Source organism: Rhinolophus sinicus, linkage group LG07 (assembly GCF_036562045.2).
Source record: "Rhinolophus sinicus isolate RSC01 linkage group LG07, ASM3656204v1, whole genome shotgun sequence".
In the NCBI taxonomy this organism is placed as follows: Eukaryota; Metazoa; Chordata; class Mammalia; order Chiroptera; family Rhinolophidae; genus Rhinolophus; species Rhinolophus sinicus.
The window spans coordinates 22236931-22257163 of NC_133757.1; the positions used below are offsets into that span (position 1 = coordinate 22236931).

The 20233-nt window shown below is 51.6% G+C and overlaps 2 protein-coding genes across 5 annotated transcripts; one reads left to right on the forward strand and one right to left on the reverse strand.

The window, feature by feature from the left end:
• Window positions 1-9370: 9370 nt before the first annotated feature.
• On the forward strand, window positions 9371-17174 carry CUEDC2 (CUE domain containing 2). Of its 4 annotated transcripts, none has more exons than XM_074339128.1 (9): window positions 9371-9388; window positions 15223-15309; window positions 15655-15798; window positions 15893-15954; window positions 16041-16168; window positions 16254-16436; window positions 16573-16634; window positions 16711-16771; window positions 16854-17174. In XM_074339128.1, the coding sequence occupies exons 2-9, from the start codon at window positions 15236-15238 to the stop codon at window positions 16998-17000; spliced, it is 861 nt and encodes a 286-aa protein (XP_074195229.1). In that variant the 5' UTR covers window positions 9371-9388; window positions 15223-15235; the 3' UTR covers window positions 17001-17174. The 4 variants fall into 4 exon arrangements, with proteins under 4 accessions (XP_074195229.1, XP_019580564.2, XP_019580565.2 ...); XM_019725005.2 differs by lacking the exon at window positions 9371-9388 and adding an exon at window positions 10182-10337; XM_019725006.2 differs by lacking the exon at window positions 9371-9388 and adding an exon at window positions 10209-10337 and having other exon boundaries at window positions 15226-15309.
• A 115-nt stretch (window positions 17175-17289) lies between these two features.
• Window positions 17290-19389, reverse strand: FBXL15 (F-box and leucine rich repeat protein 15). Its single transcript, XM_019725004.2, has 4 exons — window positions 19200-19389; window positions 18876-19029; window positions 18078-18583; window positions 17290-17620 (listed from the first exon to the last, which is right to left on the reverse strand). The coding sequence occupies exons 1-4, from the start codon at window positions 19250-19252 to the stop codon at window positions 17431-17433; spliced, it is 903 nt and encodes a 300-aa protein (XP_019580563.1). The 5' UTR covers window positions 19253-19389; the 3' UTR covers window positions 17290-17430.
• Between the last annotated feature and the right edge of the window lie 844 nt (window positions 19390-20233).

A 20233-nucleotide genomic window follows, 5' to 3' on the forward strand; every position in this document is an offset into this window, starting at 1 on the left:
ATACTGTTCCCCAATAAAGTCCTGTTCCCCTTCCCCAATAAAATCTTAAAAAAAAAAAAAAAGTTTGCAATACAGCAATATAGGAAAGAGGAAGTTAAAATATTTTCTAATATCCCTCAACTCCACATGATCACTGGGGGCCAATCTACTTTTTTTTTTTTCCTAATTTTTTCTGGGCACTTGGTATTAATTACATGAAAAGAATCTCACTGTTTTGCCAGCTGTATTTTACATTAAGTATACCTTGGACATCATTCCGAGCCTATACACATGGAGCTTCCAGTTTTTAGCCATTAGAAGTCCAACAAATTTCTTGAGTGCCTGTTAATTGCCACAACTATTCTAGGCCCTGGGGATCCAGTAGTGAATGAGACAGCGATGGCAGTCTCTGTCCTTACAGAGTTTGCATTTTGGTAAGGAGACGTGGGAATGCGACAACAGGCAAATAGATTAAAGGGACGTTGTTATAAGTACTACAGCAGGGATAAGAGGGTAAAATAGAAAATGTGAGTGGGGTAGTGGAACTTAGAATAAGGTAATCAGGGAAAGCTCTGAGGAGGTGACATGAAGCTAAGAGCTACAGAATGTGGAGAAGCTAGCCATGCAAAGAGATGGGTGAGGGGGAGGCCAGGCAGAGGATATGGTGGGTGCCAAAGTCCCAAGGAGTGAAAGTTATCTTCATTCACTCAACAGGCATTTGAGAACCCACAATATACCAGGCAGTATTCAAGACACGGGCTACAGGAGAAAACCAAACAAGTCCTTGCCCTCATGGAGCTTACTTTAGCGGCGCAATGTAGAGACATAGAGACAACAAGCAAATGGGTGAATATATGATATAATGTCAGATAGCGATAAGTGATGGGGTGCTGTTTAGTAGAATAGTTAGGGAAGAGGTGACTCGAGTGGAGACTAATAAAGACCTTCACAAGTCATTTGAATACCTAGGGGAGAAAAGCAGGTTGTCATGGAGGGTCTCTGGTCTCGCTCCCTGCACCAGAACGCAGGACATGTGAGGCCAAAAAGGAACACAAACGGCCAACGGAGCCATGGATAGCGGGCTCATACCACTATATTCTCAATGGCAGCTGGTCGAGACACAAAAGCAAACATCCGCCAGTACCCCAACAAGGGGTCTTCCTGAACCCCAGTCTCACTGGCGGCCGGGTGAGACACAGGAAGTAGGATCCACACAATCTGCAATCTGCCATCCACACTTGCTAACCCCACTTGCTAGCTACAATCCACCGTCCGCTTCTCCGCCAACCAACTAACCCCCCTGCTATCTGCAATCTGCCCTTGCTAGCTCAGCCACGGCAGTTGTATCAGTGGCCAATGGCTAACCGGTTACAGCTGATGGCCAACTAGTCACAGCTGATGACCATCTACTACCCGAGCCAGCACCTTTCCATGTGAGGTCGAGAGCCTGGAAACTGCTCTCTGGACTTTGTCTCCACACTCCACCCCTACAGGTTCTCACCTCACAATCTATGCGACAAGCATTTTCCACAAGGGGTCCTGTGTCAGGAACCAAATTCACGAGAAAAAGTTTCAGTCTAGTTCAAGTAATGTCCCAGGGGGTGTCCCTCAATGTCCACCTCCTTTCTGGGCACAACCAGGATTTCTCAGGGTACTGCCAGTCTTTCTGGGCACAGCCAAACTTCCTGGGCACAGCCAGGGTTCTCACATATTCTCAACAGCGGAGGGTCAAGACACAGGAAGTAAACATCTGCCTGTACCCCAACAAGGGGTCTTCCTGCACCAGTCTCACTGGCGGCCAGAAGCAAACATCCACCAGTTCCACTACATAGTGGTACGTTCCCAAGCAAACAGTCAAGCGGTCCATCAAATCAGGGATGGAAGGCACCGCAGCATGCACAGGTGACATCACCTTGCTCAATTCCCCAGAGTCCACAGTCATTTGCCAGGGCTGTGCATTGGCCTCACAATGTGTGCCCTCTCTGCAGGGCGAGGGCTCCAAGTCCTCCCCAACCTGGGGGTGAGGGACGACCTTGACCTCACCCGCATCCTCTACCGAGGACTCAGCAAGCGTTTCCTCCTGGGACTACAAGTCTCGCACCCAGGCTGCCTCAGCAAGCACTGCCCAGCCCACACGGCCACAGCGACCTTCGCTTTCTCCGGCCTACAGTGACTGGAGAACTATCCACATCTTCCCACCCCTCCTCAAGGGTCCAACTCCTGAGAACAGTGGCCACCAGGCACCACACACTGTGTGGGGGCCACATGTACTCCTGCCCAGGGTCAGACATCATTCTTACCTGACTGGAATTCTGCTCACCGTGCCAGGTGTCCGAGGGGGTGGTGGTCTCGGTGTAAAATGTCCACAACTCTAGGAGCCCACAGCAGCAGACCACCAAAAAGCAGATGACACTTGCTTTGACCAACAGGGTGGCGTGCCATCCGGAGGCTTGAGAGGACCACCAATTCACGGAGGGGTCACGTTTCTCCCTGGCAGATCGAACTTTCTGCTCCTTGCGCTGCTCCTCATGGGCTTCCGGAGACTGTGTTCATCCACACAAATTGCTCCACCACCCTTTGGAGAGTTTTGGCCGGCACCGTACCCTGCTCACTGCGCCATTTGTCATGCAGGGTGTCATGCAGTGCCTCAGCTCCCACTCCCCACATAAGGATGTAGGATATGGGTGAGGCCAAAAAGAAACACCAATGGAGCCATAGATAGGGGGCTTATACCACTATATTCTCGATAGCAGCTGGTTGAGACACAAACGCAAACATCCGCCAGTACTCCAACAAGGGGTCTTTCTGCACTCCAGTCTCACCGGCGGCTGGGCGAGACACAGGAAGTAGGATCCACACTATCTGCAACTTGTCACCCTTGCTTGCTAACCCCACTTGCTAGCCGCAATTCACCGCCCGCTTCTCCGCCAACCAACCAACCCCCTTGCTAACTGCAATCTGCCCTTGCTAGTTCAGCCACAGCACTTATATCAGTGGCCAATGGCTAACCGGTTACAGCTGATGGCCAACAGTCACAGCTGATGGCCATCTACTACCCGAGCTAGCACCTTTGCACGTGAGGCCGAGAGCCTGGAAACTGTTCTCTGGGATTCCGTCCCCACACAGGTACAACAACTCTGACTGGAGTGTTGTCCCGTGAGCAAGCAAAAAAGTAGTTAATGAGGTTGGAAATGAAACCAGATCCTGAGGTGCCTTAAAGCCATATTGAGAATTTTGGATTTTATCCTTAGGGGTAGAGGATTATGAGCAGGGGAGAATGTGATCAGACTTTTTTTTTAAATTAGTTTCAGGTGTACAAAACAATGTACTAGTTAGACATTTACACCCCTCACAGAGTGATAACCCCTCCACCATCTACTACCCCTCTGACATCATAAATGGCATTACAATTCCATTGACTCTATTCCCTATGCTGTACTCCACATCCTGTGACTATATATATATTAAATTATAGTTGACATTCAATATTATTCAGCTTCATCTTCAGGTGTACACTTCAGTGGTCAGGCATTTATACCATCCATGAAGCGGTCTCCCTAATAAGACAAATGTCCATCTGACAACCCACAAAATATTTACAGCATTATTGATTATATTCCCCAAACTGACTTTTGTATCCCCACAGCAATCTTGTAGTTACCAGTTTGTGTTTTCTAATCCCCTCACCTTCTCCCTTATCCCCGCCCCCCCACCCATCTAGCAAGCCTCAGTTTTTTCTCTATATCTCTGAGACTGTTTCTTTTCTTTTCTTTTTTTTTTTTAAGACTTTATTGGGGAAGGGGAACAGGACTTTATTGGGGAACAGTGTGTACTTCCAGGCTTTTTTTCCAAGTCAAGTTGTTGTCCTTTCAATCTTAGTTGTGGAGGGCGCAGCTCAACTCCAGGTCCAGTTGCCGTTTTCTAGTTGCAGGGGGCACAGCCCACCATCCCTCATGGGAGTCGAGGAAGTGAACTGGCAACCTTGTGGTTGAGAGCCCACTGGCCCATGTAGGAATCGAACCAGCAGCCTTCGGAGTTAGGAGCATGGAGCTCTAACCGCCTGAGCCACCGGGCCGGCCCTCTGAGGCTGTTTCAAATTAGTTTGCTCATTATTCTTTAGATTCCACATATAAGTGAGATCATATGGTATTTGTCTTTCTCCATCTGACTTATTTCACTTAGCATAAAGTTCTCTAGGTCCATCCATATCAATGCAAATTGATCAGACTTTTTAAAAAAATATTCTGGATGTTGTATGGAAAAGAGACTGTAGAGGGGCCATTGTGGAAATAAGGAGATTAGTTAGGAGGCTTTTGAAGTAATACAGGCAAAATAAGATGATGGCTTTGTCTTCCTTGGAAGTAGTGAGGGTGATGAGAAAACAAATGTCCTTGAATGTGTAGCTTTGTCCACAAATACAAATGTCAAATTGTAGAATCTAAAGGCTTAAAATTAGAAATTGAATCACTGAACAAGGACAACCTAGAAGCAACAAACACAGCCAGCGCCCAGATCTCTGGTTCTAAATTCCATTCTCCACTAAAAGGAACCAGGCCCGTTGGAAAAATGTCTGATTCCAAGGCTGTGACAGGGAAGGTACAAGAGAAAGGAGCCAGTTTGAAGGGACTTCCACTGGCCAAATCAGAGACAATTTAAGCATCAAAACAAATAATCACAGTAACAGATTATAACCTACTGAATAAAATCGGGATCCGTAAGTCCATACTAATATTATCTAAATAAATAAATATGAAAGTTCTTCCTTACAGTAGAAGGAACGATGAAATTAGAAAGTCACCATTCCCCACCATCACAGTAATTGCTTCAGATGAGAATCATTCATGGATACTAAAATTAATGGATGAAAGCTTGATGAGAAACACAATATAATATAGGTTAAAGTAAGTTCCAACAAGGTATTTATGAATTACAAAGTAAAAAATAGTAACCTAGTATAGTAGGGAAAACTGGTGTATAACACTTTAACCCCATTGCAGCAACTCCTTCTTGAATGAAGTCTTTCTTAACCGTCTTGAATGAGGGTCTTGAATTTTTATTCTTTACCAGAGACAAATCGACATCATGAGCTTTCTGAGTTAAACTGAGAAAACACATCTATTCAGCAGTAATGTATAATCATGAGGAAACATCAGATAAACCTAAACTGAGATACAACCCCACTGGTCTTTATTGTTAAAAAGGGTCAATGGAACATTTGAGACAAAGGAAGGCTGAGAAACTGTTTTGGGTCAAAGGAGACTAAAGAGACATGAAAACAATAAAATGCATGATCCTGGATCACAGACCAGAATGAAAAGTGTTGTAAAGGACATTATTGGGACAATAGCCAAGATTTGAATAAGGACTACAGGTTAGAGAAAGCAACATGGCAAAAGTTTAACAGTTGGTAAATCTCGTACAAGGGTAAGCAAGAGTTCTTTACACTATTCTGGCAACTTGTCTATAAGTTTGAAATAATTTCTAACTAAAAATAAAAAAGCAATTAAGTAAATTGAATCTCTGGGTCAAAAAGGATACACATTTAAAATGTACTACGTATCTATGGCACAGATTTTATGTTTTAATCTTTAAGAATTGTCTTCATGCTTATAAGCCTCCTCAGATCTTTTTTGAAACAAAGCAGGTTTGTGCATCTCACACCAAATAAGGTGTGCTCTGCCTCCCCTTCTCTAGCCTCTCGGATCCAGACCCTTGAAGTCTCTCAACTTCTCCCATCCCTGAGGATTCACACTGCTCACAGACATTCCTCCCAAGGCTTCCACTTATGCCCTGGAAATGCCCATAGGCTGCACACAAGTTTACTCCTATCCTCTGATTACAGGCTTTTGAAGGGGGTGCTGCCACTCAGCTCAGTCCAGCATGCCCTGTACTTCCAAACCCCAGGGCTGCTCCAGGCCCTGTGGATGTAGGGAGCCCCGCAGAGAGCCTAGATGCTTCTTTCTTTGATCTTCTCTTTCAACTTAACATTAGAAGCTTAGAATTCATAAAACATCTGGACTGCCACGGACCTTGCTGGTCACCTGGTCCAACCCTCTCAATGTACATTATGCTGGGAAACCGAGGCCAGAGAGAGGAAGTGACTCATCCCAGGTCAAACAGTAGGTGGGAATCCAGAGGTCCTTTCCTAGATCTCAGCAGGTCTTGGGCCACCAAACCCTGATCCTGATGGCCTCCCCCTCCTGGCCCTGCCCCCGCCTTACCCAACCCTGATATGTGGTCTGGAGCCCTTCGTTAAATGAACCCTGACTGACCAATTTTAAGCCATATCCTACCTCTCAACTGGGTGGCTCATATTCTACTCAAAGGAGCACAGTAAGAATCATAACCTCACATAACCTCACATAACAACATTTACTATGTGCAAGCACTGTGCTGACGCTCTGAAGAGAAACTATCAACTCAGTTTAATTGTCACAAAACCTTGATGTAAATATAATTATTCCCATTTCCAGAGGAGGAAACCGAGGCCTACAGAAGTTTAACAACTAACCCAAGGTCATACATGGAGGAGGCACCTGGGAAATCTGACTGCAGCCTTAACCTCTAGGCCAAACTGCCTCTTCACACATGAGACATACTCAGCAAAATTCAAGGAACATTTATTGAAAGGCTACTATGTGCAAAACACTCGACTAGACACTATGGGGATCACGACGCAAGCCTGATGGAGGGGAGAGTGGAGGATTTGCAGAGCTCATGTGCACTATTGGGGAGTTGAGAGAGGCTTCTTGGAAGAGGCATCTGAAAGAGGCTTTGAAGGATGTATAGGATTCCAACAGAGAGTGATGGGAAGGTGTCCAGGAAGGACAGAGGAGGTATCAGCATGAGTGAAAAAAGCATGGCAGCAGAAGCAGGAAGCAGCAGGGTTTCATTGGAAGATCGGGCTTGAAAGCTAACCGGCAGCCATACTATGGAAGACTTTAATGGCAAGTTCAGGAGTTTTGGGGAGCTGCTGAAATCTTCGAGCAGAAGAGTAGCACAAGTTGCAGTTATTAAAATATCTGGCCCGTGGGCAGATGGGTGCCTGGAGGAGCACCTGGCTGGGATGCTGTGAGCCTGAGCAGCAGCTTCCCCACGGCCTCAGCGTTGATGGCATAGCACAGCCGGGCACCAGAACTGAGTCCCTAGGGCATGTGCTAGAGCTCACAGCCTATGGAATTCAGTTCTCAGAGCCAGGTAGGCAAAGGTCTCTCAGCCTTGATGCTGCCCTCCCATGCTGTCTTCTGTGAATGTGCCCCCATTCCCAGGATTGATCAGATAAGGAAACTGGGATCTCAAGATTCCTTTTATTCCAGGGAGGATTTGAGTTTAAAGGTCAAAATAGGGGCCCATTGCTAGGAAAAGGGGCAAAGGTTCTTTAAATTCCAAAACAAACTGATGTCGGATATGAGGGGAAGGGGCTCAGGATGATGGCAGGGATTCTGGGGGTACTGCCAAGTCAGTCCCAGTGCCTCCTGCCCAGATGTGCTCCTGGTGAAACCAGCTGTGAAGCTGGAGGGGTCAGGAGCTGGGAGAAGAGCCAGAACATGTACACTGAGAAGGGTGTATCTCTAGAGACTGCAGGGCTTCCTGCGCCAAAGGGGACCTCTAAAATGTGAATCCCCAACATAGAGACCCAGGAGTCCCAGCTCCCTGAAAATCTCCCCACCTGAAGTAAAGATCTGAAGTACCCAAAAGTTAGAAGAGTAGAGGAGAAAGATTTCCCTGAAACACACTTACATTTTCCAGAGAGTTATACTGAGGGCTGGGTGCTATTCCCATTCACAAGGCAGAGCTGCAGCCTATCCCTGGAAAGGGAAAGGCAAGCCAGCAGGCTCAGGAGCCATCCTACCCTCACCCTGCTTGAGTTGAGAGAAAGGGACCCACACTTACCCAAGAGGCCTCCTTGCTGGCTGCTGGGACTGGATCTGCAGTGATGTTCTCCAAGAGCGCTCCTTAAATAGGGCCCTCAGTCCGCCCAGCCAACTCCCGCCCCCGCCCCATCCTGGCTCTTCTGAGAAAGGAGGAAGGTGTGGGAGGGCTGGGCACACTGCCCAGAGAGCCCTTTCTGACCTCAAGCAAGAGTGGGACCTTCCCCCCATCCTTCCAATGTCTCCTTCCTCACCTCAGTCTCTGAGTCCTTCTCACCCCTTGAGACCAGCCAGCTGTGTTCTTTCTTTGCTTTTAATGTCTGGGAAATCTTCCCTTTATGCCTAATTCAAGCCCAATTCCTCAAGCACAGGCTTCTAGCTTTTCCACTCAACTAAGGAGACTCAGACACCCAAACACCAGCTGCAAAATTCATTTGAGGAAATGGGGAGAAAGGAGGCATCACTTTACCCCCTTTCACTCCGTGTGGCTTCAAGCAGCACCCAAAGGGCAGGAAGAGTCTGTTCCCATCTTGGGGAGGGAGACACTGAGAGCTGAGGGGATGGAATATAAGGGGCTTAAGGTCCAGCCAGCTATGGAACGCCCAGCAGGACAAATGTTCCCTGGAGCCCTTACCTTACAGTTTGTATGTGTCTTAGTGTCTGTGGTGGGCCTTCTCCTTAGCCTACCCTGTGTCCTCTGACCCCAGAACCTGAACCCTGCTGCACAGAGTTGTCACCCTCCAGAGTTTGAGCTAGGAATTGAGAGGCTCCCCCTAAGAGGTCTTTCCCATCATCCGTCCTCAAAAGCTCAGGAAGTTCTTTCTGATGATAATATCTAACTATATCCAACTGCCATCCAAGAAACAGGCAGTGGGGGAGGGGATTGCACAGTGTCAGGGATGGCGGTAAGGGTTTGGGGCCAGAACTAGGGACAGCTCTACTGAGGAAACCTAAGAGTTCTCGTAATGGGGGTGGTAGGGAGAGAAGAGTCATCACTGGGGTATTGTGCAATGGCAGGCGGGGGGGGGGGGGGGGATGGGGGGGATGGGATGGGGAAGGAGATGGGATGGTCTGTCTTTAGAGGGCTGGCAGAGGCCTGATGGAGCTATCCATCATCCCCTTCCCAGGGGCCTGTCTGGCCAGAGTTCAAAGTGGCTGTCACCCCACCCCTCATAACCTCAGCAGCAGCAGTTTGTTTACAGGAGACACAATGCCAAATGTGCTCCCTCCTTCCTCCCTCCCCGTTCTGTCCCCTTTCCCCAGCAGCCAATGGTGCTCTCTTTGAGGCCAGGGACGCTGGTGGGATGGTGGGAACCTGCAGTGAGGGACAAGGTTGGAACAGGAAGCAGTGATCCCTGTTTTCTCCATATTTTGGCACTGCCTCAAGTCCTTAGAGGAAATGAAAGGATGGGACTTTCTACTTTGGACTGTGAGCTACTGAGGGCATGGACAGTCTCTCGTTCCCAGCACTCTACAAGGAGAGTTCCCAGCACTCTACAAGGAGACGAGCCCTGAAAAGTGGCTCATCCTGCTGATTGGTGAGTTCCATCCTTGAAGGGAACTCTTTCCTTCATGACCCATTGCGGGGTTCCTGGGAAGAGATGGCTGTGGACTTCCCCATCCTTTCGGCAGCAGGAGCAGAAAGAGGAAGCTGAGGGCTTGCTGGGTCCTGGAGTTCAGCTCTCCTGTCTTAAATTAGAAACTCTGCCAACGTGGACTTGAAGGCATTGGCCACAAGCACGGCCTCAGGCCATCCTAAATCTGGGCTCATGATGATCCTCACCCAGAGCATCTGCTTCTTTCTCCCCAATCCAAACCAGGCTCCATGGTCCCAAGCCCCAGACCTTGTAACCCACCCTAATCTTGGGGAGATACCTCTGTTAAGGGAATCCAAAGGAAACACATATGGTGGGGAAGTCGGCACCTAGGAGTTGATTGGGTGACTACAGGGCTTGAACCTGGACTGGACAAAAAGGGGAGAGACACGTGGATTCATGAAGGAACACCAGATTTGGGAGAAGCCACCTGATCCAACCAGGGAGCCGCGTCTGTAGAAGTATGGGGGGGACAAGGAGAGTGGGGAAAAGCTATGAGATTAGAGGACAAAGACTTAGGGGCAAGGAAATAAGGCGGATGGAAAGACACTGGGTGGGGTCGAAAGGTTCTAGGTTTCTGACAGTTGACAAAGAACTAGGCGGGGATACAGTCAGCCACTGCGACTGCACCCACTGGCGGGACCTCCACGTACAACTCCTCCCTACCTGCAACAAAAATGGCCACGGCGGAAGCCCGTCCAAAACCCGGAGACAAATAAGAGTGAAAGCAGAAGCCCCGCCCAGTTATGGGCACTTGCCCTTCTCAAAAATGGCTACTTCGGTGCTTCTGGAAGGGAACCGCTCTGGGCCCCTCCTTTGATCTCGTTGGTGGGGCTGGGGGATGAGAGCTGCACCGCGCGGGACAAGTCGCCGGCGGCGCCTGACCGAACAGGTGATTTCCCCTCCAGCCCCCGGCCCAGGGCTAGGAGAGTCGCGGAGAGCGTTCCTCCACGGTACTCCCCGGGGACCGCCGGACCCCCATCTCTGATTCTCGCCGTGGCCTGTATTAAGGCACACCCCAGCTTGCTCAGGCCTCCCTCGTCCTGTGTCCCCCAGGGCCGCAACCGCATCCTTATGCCCTCGGTCCCACTATTGTGGACCCTTGCGGGTACCCCGCTAGCTTGTTTAGGGAGCTCCTGCTTCAGGAGTCAGCCATAATTATGGTCCCACTTCCTGTGCTCCCCGCTCCACCCGTTTGTTCTCCCGCCTGACTTTCGATGCCGGAATCCCAGTGTCCTTGGCGCCTCTAAGACCTGACTTGGGGGTCGGGGGACAATGATGTCCTCTGGAATTCGCGTTATGGAACTAGGGCCTCAGGAGCCGGGCTTCATAGGGGGTAGACCTTATGAGTGCCCCCAGGACTTCTTCCACACTGGTTCCCAGGACGACTCCTCCCACATGGCCTTCTGCTCTCCCTCCACCTTTAGCACCTCCTCACCCTAAGAGGACAGCATGGTACTTTTTCTCTTAGGGTCATTTAAATTTGTCCAGAGGGTCTGTATGGAGCTTCTAGAGAGTTCAGGCCTGGTCCTGGGGATGCCCTCAGGCCAGCTGGGGACAGTGAGGATGGGGCAGCCAGAGTTGGCTGCAGGAGGGAAAGGAGTCCTGCAGAATGAGGCAAAGGGAAAGATGTTCTGAGTGGGGAGAATGGTGTGAGCAGACATTCTGACGGTGGCAAGAGAGCTAGCCAAGCAGGAGAGGAGGATTTATATCGTGAGAGGTGATGTAGTGTAGTGGTTAACTGAAGGTTCTGGAGCCAGTGCGCCTGGGTGTAAATCTGCCATTAAGTTAGTGTGACCTGGGGCAAGTTACTTAACCTATCAGTGCCTCCATTTCCTTTTGGGTAAAATGGGATAATCTAAATTATAAGGTGATTGTGAGGATTTGGTAAGTTAATACATGTAAAGTACATAGGACAATCCCTGGTGCATTGTAAGCAGTCAGCAAATGCTGTTATCAGAGGTGTTTAAACAGGACTCATGACAGGATGACAATCACATTTCCTGGCTCCACTAACCAGTGATTCCTGATTCACAGGCCCCAGGAAGTAATGGGGCTCTGTGAGCTACATCCAGAATTTGAAAAGTCTCGTGGAAATCATGTTCTTAACCTGGAGAAGGCTGGCTGCTGAGGCGGCAGCTTCCCCAACTCAGGGAGAAATGTTAGAGGAGAAGCCTCTAGGCAGGAAAGAAATGCCAGGGAGGTTAGCGGGATGGAGAAGGGTGAAAGAAAGAAGTGGCGAGCTTTGAATGGGTAGAATTTGGGCAGCCCAAGAACAGGAGAAGGGAGGGTGTTCCCTTGGGAGACATGCTAGAGCGAAAGCTTGGGGGAGCAAGACATTTTATTCAGGCAAAGTGAAGCGTTTCCCAATAACAACTCCCTGGCCCTCAGACCTTGGTTAGAAACCTAGAGGTATCAGACATATCCATGAGAGCTTCTTGCCTAGAAACTGGGCTTTCGTGCAGCATCCATGGGTCTTTGTCCCAACAGAGGTTGCCAGGCAACTGAGAGCAGCCAGGATTTAATGTAACCCAGGGTAGATGTCAGTCTCCATAGGGGGCTGGCCTCTTGGGGGAACTGCATGATGGGATCTGGTATGCCTGGTCTGAGCAGTTCTTCTCCTGAGGGCCCATATTAGGGTCTGGAGCAAGAGGCAGGCATCCCCCTGGTAGGCTGGGGCTTCTTAGTCCTGCTGTCCAAAGTAACCCCTGTGCTGTCACAGCACCTCTGTTACACTTGGGATCAGGAAACTGATCACAGATGGTAGGGCTGTTCCAACCTACTTAGAAGTCTTGATATCCCCCATCTATCCGCAGAGCAGGCCCTAAAATATACACTCAACTAGGCAACCTGGATTTAAATCTTTACTACCAGAGTCAAACTAGCTGACTTCGGGCAAGTCATTAAACCCACTGAGCTTCAGTTTTTTCATCTGTAAAGTGGGGAGTAACTATTTGATGAGCAGCTGTCTTCATGGGAGATACCGAGTGTATGAATACATCGATGAATAAGCCAGGTGTGTGATCCTGCCCTCATGAAACAACTGGAAGAAATATTAAACATTGCCCAAATAGTTATTTTTAAAAGCTGGAGGAAAAAAAAAAAAGTGCTGCTAAGTAAGGAAAAGGGTAGTCTGCAACGAGGGTGTAATATGGAGGGGACCAAACCAGTTCTAAAGGGTCTGGGATAGCATCCCTTGAGGAAGGAAATTATAAACTGAGACCTGATGGAATTAGGTAAGTGAAGGAGTGGAGGTGGAAGGTGGGCCAGGCAGAGGAAACAGTTTGTGCAGACGGCCTTGCCATGAAAGAGCTTGAATGTTGGCAAATTGAAAGAAAGCCAGAGTGCAGGGGAGTGACCAGGGAGGGTACATGGTAAGGTAGAGAGATGTAGGCAAGTATAAGGCCCTGAATCAAAAGGCCACAAAAAGAATCTGGGCTTATCTGAAGGAAAGTGGGAAGTCACAGATACATTTTAAGCAGGAAAAACATGATTTTTGGTAAAGATCACACAACTGTGATCTTTGTAGAGAATAGGTTGTTGGGAGAAAGATGGTAGTGGGTAGACGGATTAGGAAGCTCTTGCAGTTAAGAAGAGATGAAGCAGGGTGGGAGTAGAGATGGAGAAAAGTAGAGGTGTTCAGAGAGAACGGTCAGGGCTTAGTGACTGATTGGATGTGGGAGGGCAGGAAGTAGGATGGTGGTAAGGATTAATTCCCAGACTTGTGGCAGGAACAGCTGGGTGCATGGGACATGCATTTCCTCAGGATAGCCTTGGAGGAGTAAAGACTTGGGAGAATGTCAGTTTGAGACATCCACGTGGAGGTGTCAGAGTGGTAGATGTACAGGTGTGTACCTCAGAACAGGAGACTGGACCAGAGGATTGCACATTTGGGAATTTGGTGACATGGAGTTGGCACGTAAAGATGTGGGCCCAGATGCGATCTTCCAGAGAGAGGGTGCAGAGTGTGGACAAAGGAGAAGCAGCTTTGCGCCTGGCTTTGCTGCCACACTTGGAAGGTAGCAGAGGAGAGGGGGACAGAGAGAGGAGCCTGGGAAGAAATGGCCAAAGAGATAGAAGAGAAACAAAGTGTGATGCCTCAGAAATCAATATTGGTGCTGCTTGAAAGGGGAAATATTAGGGGAAACCATAAGAAATTGCCTTTTTCTTTCTTTTTTATTTTGTAGATCAAAAAACAGGCAATATTGGCAAGCTCAAAGGGTTCAACCTAATTAGAGCAAAAACTGAAAAAGTAACTTGTGACCTTAGCCTGATAAATGTTGGTAGAGATGTTGGAACAGAAACCAGACTAGCGTTGGGGAAAAGCAGATAGAGTGGAGATGAATGAGGGGATAGAGGCAACAGGACTTGGTGACTGATTGAGTGCAGCAGGTGAGATTGAAAGAAGGTGAAATCAACGGTAATCCCCAGGTTTCAGGGTTGGCAACTGAGTGAGTGAGTGGTTGTGTGAGCCAGTGAAACAGGAGGAGGTGCACATTTGGAGAGGGAATGTACACAGATTGGAAGGATACAGTGAATTTGGAGTAGATGGAATCTGAGGTGCCTCTGAATCTTCTGAGTGGAATGGAGAGCTGACATTTGGACCTAGGGTCTGGAGCCTTTCATTACCACCTCTATGTTCCTGACTGCTCAGTACAGACTTGGGAGTCAAGCACATGAGGTGGGAATGGAATAAGTCAATAAGGATTTATTGAGCACCTACTAGTGCAGGTACTTTTCTAAGTGCTAGGGTTACATCAATGAGTAAGACAAAGTCCCCCCTCCCCCAGTCCTGTACCTCCTTTTTCTTGAAGCTTGCATTCTATGGGGGAGGACAGACAATAGGCAAACAAACCTAAAATAACATTAAGCTGTAGTAAATGCTATATAGAAAATAAAACAGGATAACAGATTAGGGAGTATGGGGAATACTTATTTTGGTAGGTTGGTCAGGGAAGGTCCCTCTAAGGAGGCAACATTTGAGCAGAGCCCTGGAGGAGGTGAGGGAATGAGCCATGTGGATAGCTGGAGAAGATAGGTAGGAAGAAACAGGACAAGTTTGAGGAAAATGAGCCTCGTGGGGCGGGAGTGGAGTGAGGAGGGAGGAGGGAGTTTGGAGAGGTGGGCAAAAGCCAGACCTTGTAGGGCGCTACAGGCCTAGGGAAGGAGGTTGGAAGGTCCTTGGGAGATAGTCCTGAGCTGCTGGAAGAGCAAGAAGTGGGCAGGAAGAGAGAATTTATGAAAGACTTACCCTCCTATCTGGGCCCCGGAGCCAGAAAAGCCCCTTTGTGCCAGAGGTGGGTGGCCCATTCAGGGTGGGGGAAGGGCTGTGCTCAGTCCTGACGACTGCTCCTTGGGGGTCTGGACAATGGGCCCCTTGTGGTTGGACTTGGGGGCCAATGGCCCTCTCAATGATGGGATTCCTCAGCCAGGAGGCATGTGACCCCAAGACCCTGGCTTCTTGCCACAAGGTCTGGGGCCTGCTGCTGGCGAATGAGGTGGAGAGATGGAGTGAGGTCAGGGGGAGGGGCGAGGGGAACTGCCATTCGGGAGTTCTTCTCCTGAGACAGTGCCCTGCCCTGTCTTGGGCTGGAGGAGGTGGAGAGGTGGGCAGGGAGGGGGCTGTGGCTCTGCTTGAGGCAGCAGGGAAAGGCTGGAGAACTGGAAGCTGTGGACAACATCAACAAATGGTTTCCACAACAGGGCAGGAGGGAGGAGTTAGTGAGTAGGAGCAGGCAGGACAGGGCCTGATAAACCTCCATCTTGTGTCCCTTCAGAAGAGGAGAGAGCATGGAGCTGGAGAGGATTGTCAGCACAGCCCTCCTTGCCTTTGTCCGGACACACCTCCCAGAGGCTGACCTCAGGTAGCAGCAGCTCTCCTTAGAAGGGTCATGCTGGGGCCAGGGTTGGAGCTGCTGGGCAGTACTCTGGGCCTGGCCAATGGAGGCTGGGGTGGGAACACTCGGCCCTTTTCCTGAGCGGGGGAATATGATTTATTGGTATGGCTTTACTTCATATCCTATCCCTGTCACCCTTTTTGGACATATGGGAAACCAAAGCTCTGAGGGAGGGTGGGATATACTCTGGCTTTAAGGCTTGAGGTCTGGCTCATGGACCCCATGAAGCCTAGGGCTAGAGCCTCAGGCTAGATGGGGGTGCTGGAGGTAGCCTAAGTCCTACCCACAGCTTGTCCTGTCCCTTTCCTGCAGTGGCTTGGATGAGGTCATCTTCTCCTATGTGCTCGGGGTCCTGGAGGACCTGGGCCCCTCAGGCCCGTCAGAGGAGAACTTCGACATGGAGGCCTTCACGGAGATGATGGAGGCCTATGTGCCTGGCTTTGCCCACATCCCAAAGTGAGGCCTGGCTTGGGCCCAGGCGGGTGGGGGAGCCGGCTGACTGTGGAGGGTGAGCAAAGTTGTCCTCTTACCACCCTCCTTGTCTTTTCAGGAATATGATAGGGGACATGATGCAGAAGCTCTCAGGGCAGTTGAGTGGTGCCAGGAACAAAGGTGAGTCTGGGGATTGGGTACTGGGTGACTCATTAACCCCCTCCCCAAAGCCCTAGCAAACCTGGTGTTCCTTCTGCCTCTTTAAGAGAACCTGCAACCACAGAGCTCTGAGGTCCAAGGTCAGGTGCTCATCTCCTCAGAGCGTCTGCAGCGGCCTGAAAAGCTCAAAGAAGAGACCAGGGCTTCTCCTGCTGCTGGGGACACCCAAGATGAGGTACTGAGACAGGAGGGGACCAATGAGGGAGCTAGGGGGCAGGAAAGGAGGAAGTACTGCCTTTTGTCTACATTTATGCCCACAGGCAGCTGGTGCTGAGGAAGAGCTGCTGCCAGGGGTGGATGTACTCCTGGAAGTGTTCCCTACCTGTTCGGTGGAGCAGGCCCAGTGGGTGCTGGCCAAAGCTCGGGGGGACTTGGAAGAAGCTGTGCACATGCTGGTAGAGGGGAAGGAGGAGGGGCCTGCAGCCTGGGACGGCTCCAACCAGGTATCCTTTGCTAGAGCCCCGCTCCCCTGCAAGCCCTGTAGCCCCAGCTACATTCCACCTTAGTGTTAAGCCCCTGCCCCTGGCCTGTTGCCAAATGCTTCTCAGGCTGGTGCTCTAGGGTTTCCCCTCTCTGCAGGACCCGCCCAAGCGCCTCAGAGGCCCCCAAAAGGATGAGCTGAAGTCCTTCATTCTGCAGAAGTGAGTCTGGGCTGGGCTGGGCACTTAAAGGGTCTTCCCAGGGTAGCAGGAGCTTCACGCAGCCAGTTTTTGGCAGGTACATGATGGTGGATAGCGCAGAAGATCAGAAGATTCACCGGCCCATGGCTCCCAAGGAGGTGAGAGTTGGGTTTGCTAGGGGTGTTGAATGGGTACAAGTATCTCCTGGTTTCTGCTACTCACTGCCTGATTCCCCAACAGGCCCCCAAGAAGCTAATCCGATACATTGACAACCAGGTAGTGAGCACCAAGGGGGAGCGATTCAAAGATGTGCGGAACCCTGAGGCCGAGGAGATGAAGGCCACATACATCAACCTCAAGCCAGCCAGAAAATACCGCTTCCACTGAGGTGTTCGCGGGACTCTGCTCTAGCCTTCTAGGCTCAGATCCCAGAGGGATGCAGGAGCCCTACACCCCCCACACAGGGCCCACCCTAACTCCTGACCCCTTCTCTTACCTCCTTACCCCACAGTGTTAACCTCCTCTTGGAGCTGCACAGTAAAGGTGGCCCCAGGAAGATGAGTGCATTCTGGTCATTTCTGCCTCAGAGCTGGGGTGTTGGGGGACTGTGTCTGTCTGACCTTCTCTCCCAACCTCACATCCCCTATCTCCAATAGGGCAGCAGCGCCAGGCAGGAGAGGGTAAAAAGCTCTTTATTTGAAGCTCCAGGGTGGGGCAGGGCGTTGGCCTCTCAGCAGAGGCCTGCACAGTCCAGTGTCCCTGCAGTTCATAGTCAGGCCCCGTCACACAGTCCAGCTGTGCCCCATCCGCGGGCGGATCAGACCTGCAGGTTGACAAAGGGTGCACAGCCCGCCATATCCTGCAGGAGCACTAGGGCCTGATGCAGCGGCGGCTCCACGTCGATGTCCACCCCGCGCTTCCGCAAGCGGCTCAAGCTGGGCTCCGCCACATGGTGGCAGTGCCGCACCCGTAGCGAGCGCAGCGCTGGGCAGTACTCAGCCAATGTCCTGGGGGAGGAGCGGGGTAAGACTAAGAGCATGAAACCGCTCCACCCACGGTGAGCAAGCCAGCAAAGCCCGTCTCCCTCCATCTCGGGGCAAAGTTTTTTCTTCCATACGCGAGGGAAGGATCTGGAATGGGGTCATACACTCAATGCCTCCAGTGAAACGGAGACTTACTGTCCCTTAAATGGGGAGCTGCTTCTCCCCTGGTTGAAGAAAAGCCAGAAATCTGACTTTGTACGTGAATACTGCCAATGTGTAAATACTGGTTCAAAACAGTTTTTCAACTATGGGCTCTCTGGTCTAGACAATCCTAGAGGCCTTTCCTGTTCAGAATGGGGTATCATGGTAGCAGGAAGATCCAGAAACCGCAGTTCTGCCTTTAGACTAACTACCGCCCACCCCACACCCAGAGGCTAAGTGCTTGCTCTCCTCCCATCCCACCGACCCCAGGCCCAGGCACCTGACGCCGTCGCTTCCAACGCGGAGGCAGCCGGTTAGGTCGAGGTGCTCGAGTTCCGGGCAGTTCCGAGCCAACTCCTGGACGGCGGTGTCCCCCACGTTGGCGTTGACTGCCAGCGAGAGGCTGCGGAGGCCTGCGCCGCGCCTCTGCGCCAGGTATACGATGGCCTCATCCTTGAGCTGACGGCAGGCGGTGAGGTCCAGCTCCTCAAGGGCCGGACAGCGGTCGGCGAGACCACGCAGCGCCAGCCCGTCTACCCAGTCACAGTGCGCGAGCGACAGGCGCCGCAGGTTAGGGCAGCCCTCCGCCAGCGCCCCCAGCGCGCGGCGGCTCAGTTGCCCGCAGCCGGCCAGGGCCACACTCCGCAGCTGCGGGTTCCGCGCCAGCACCGGCACCAGGTCCTCGTCGGACAGCCATTCGTGACACGGCGCCAGCGCCAGCTCCTGCAGCCCCTTCGCGTCCCGCAGCATCCAGGCCAATGCGGCCCGCGGGATCTGCGGACCCACCTGCGGGCGGGCAGGCACCTCGACTCTCAGCTGGTCCCGGGGGCGGGGCGGGTGCTGCCTATCCACCCCTGAGGAGTTCTTTCCTGGCAGCAGCCTGCCCTCGGGGACCCGCCACCTGCCCTCCCAGGATAGACCCTACGTGCCCTCCGAATTGATACCCAGTACTCGCCCTTTAGAGTACTTCCCACTGGGTGGATCTCTTCCTGGGCATTCCTGGAGACCCAAAGGGGTCGGGAAGAGTAGACAGAGGGGCTGGGGGCTGGGCTGGAGGCGGGGGCGGTACCCGGCTCACCTGAGCGGCGTCGAAGCGGCGCAGCCTCTCCAGGTACAGCTGCACTAGGGCCCGGAAGGCCCGGCTGACGCGCTGCAGCCGGAGCAGCTGGCACAGCGGTACCCGGTTCAGTACGTGTGGGAGCAGCACGTCTTCCCAGGGCAGGTCCAGGAGCCTGCGGGTAAAGGGGCGTTGGCGGCGGCGTCCCCTGGCCGCTGTTACCTGCGAATCTGCCTCCGTTATGCTCCTGCGCCTCGGTTGCTAAGAGCGGCCCCCAGGCCCGGCCCTGGTTCAGTTCCCCTTTTCCAGGTCCTTCCTTCTCTCGGCCCCTCCGGTGCTCGGTACCTGACGGCTCCGGGCTCTCGCTCCCCTCCGGAGGGCTCCATCCGTGGCTCCATCGGCTGTCTATTGCGCGTGCGTAGTACGGTCTTCTCGCTTTGGCCTAGGAGCAGCCGCCGCGAACCCGCCTCCTTGGGCTGTAGTGACAGACCGATTTAATCGAGTGCCGTCTCACTGAGGATCCTATCTGAAAGGATGGATCCTGCAATTAAGGGCGGAACAGACCGGTGGTGTAACATTAGACCTCGCCTTCTCCGCTGCAGGGCTTGAGAGCCGAGGCTAGAGAATGCGACGGTGCAGCAGAAACTGGCTTTTTTTTTCGTTTTGGGCCAGTGATTGCCTCAGAGTCAAGTGGTGATGGGAGGAGCAGGCAAGGCCAAACGCAGAAGGGGCGGAGCTAGGACTCCAAGGTTCTGGGCCTACCCCTCTGTCCTCTGGTCGCTTTTACTGACTTTGAAAAAAGGGGAGAACTATCCAGGCTCTTACTGTCTGGCACGTAGTAGGTGCTCGATTAATTGTTGAATGAATTGAATGGGCGAAGCTGCAATTTTTCTTACTTCATCAAGCAAACTTGCCCAAACCTCCCATTCCTAGTTAATTGTGAAGTACAGAGCTATCCAGCCCCTCCCGCTCCCGGATGATTTGGAACGGATTTACACCTTGCGGGTAGAAACGTAGGGGGCCCTAAGGGCTGTATCTCCAGCCGGGTTTCTTTCCTTCCCCAGGAGGTCTAGAGTCCAGAAAAGAATGCATGCTCAGCCTTCCAGGAGTACTGCTTCTCGGTCGGCCTGGGGGTTTAGTTGTGGGGTCTGGTTCTGGGCCACCCTGGGGCAGAGACACCCCAAAGCTCTGAGCGCAGATTCTGCGTCGCCCTCTCACCGCGTGCCCAGGTCTTGGTTCCTGGGTCCAATCCGGGGGAGGAACCCCTAGAGCAGTGCTTTCCCCATCCATTGGTGGCCAGGGTGTGAAGGATGCCTAGAGCTACTGCTGTCGCAGAAAGCTGGCTCCCAGCAAGGTTGAGCTCTCCCTTGGTGCAACCG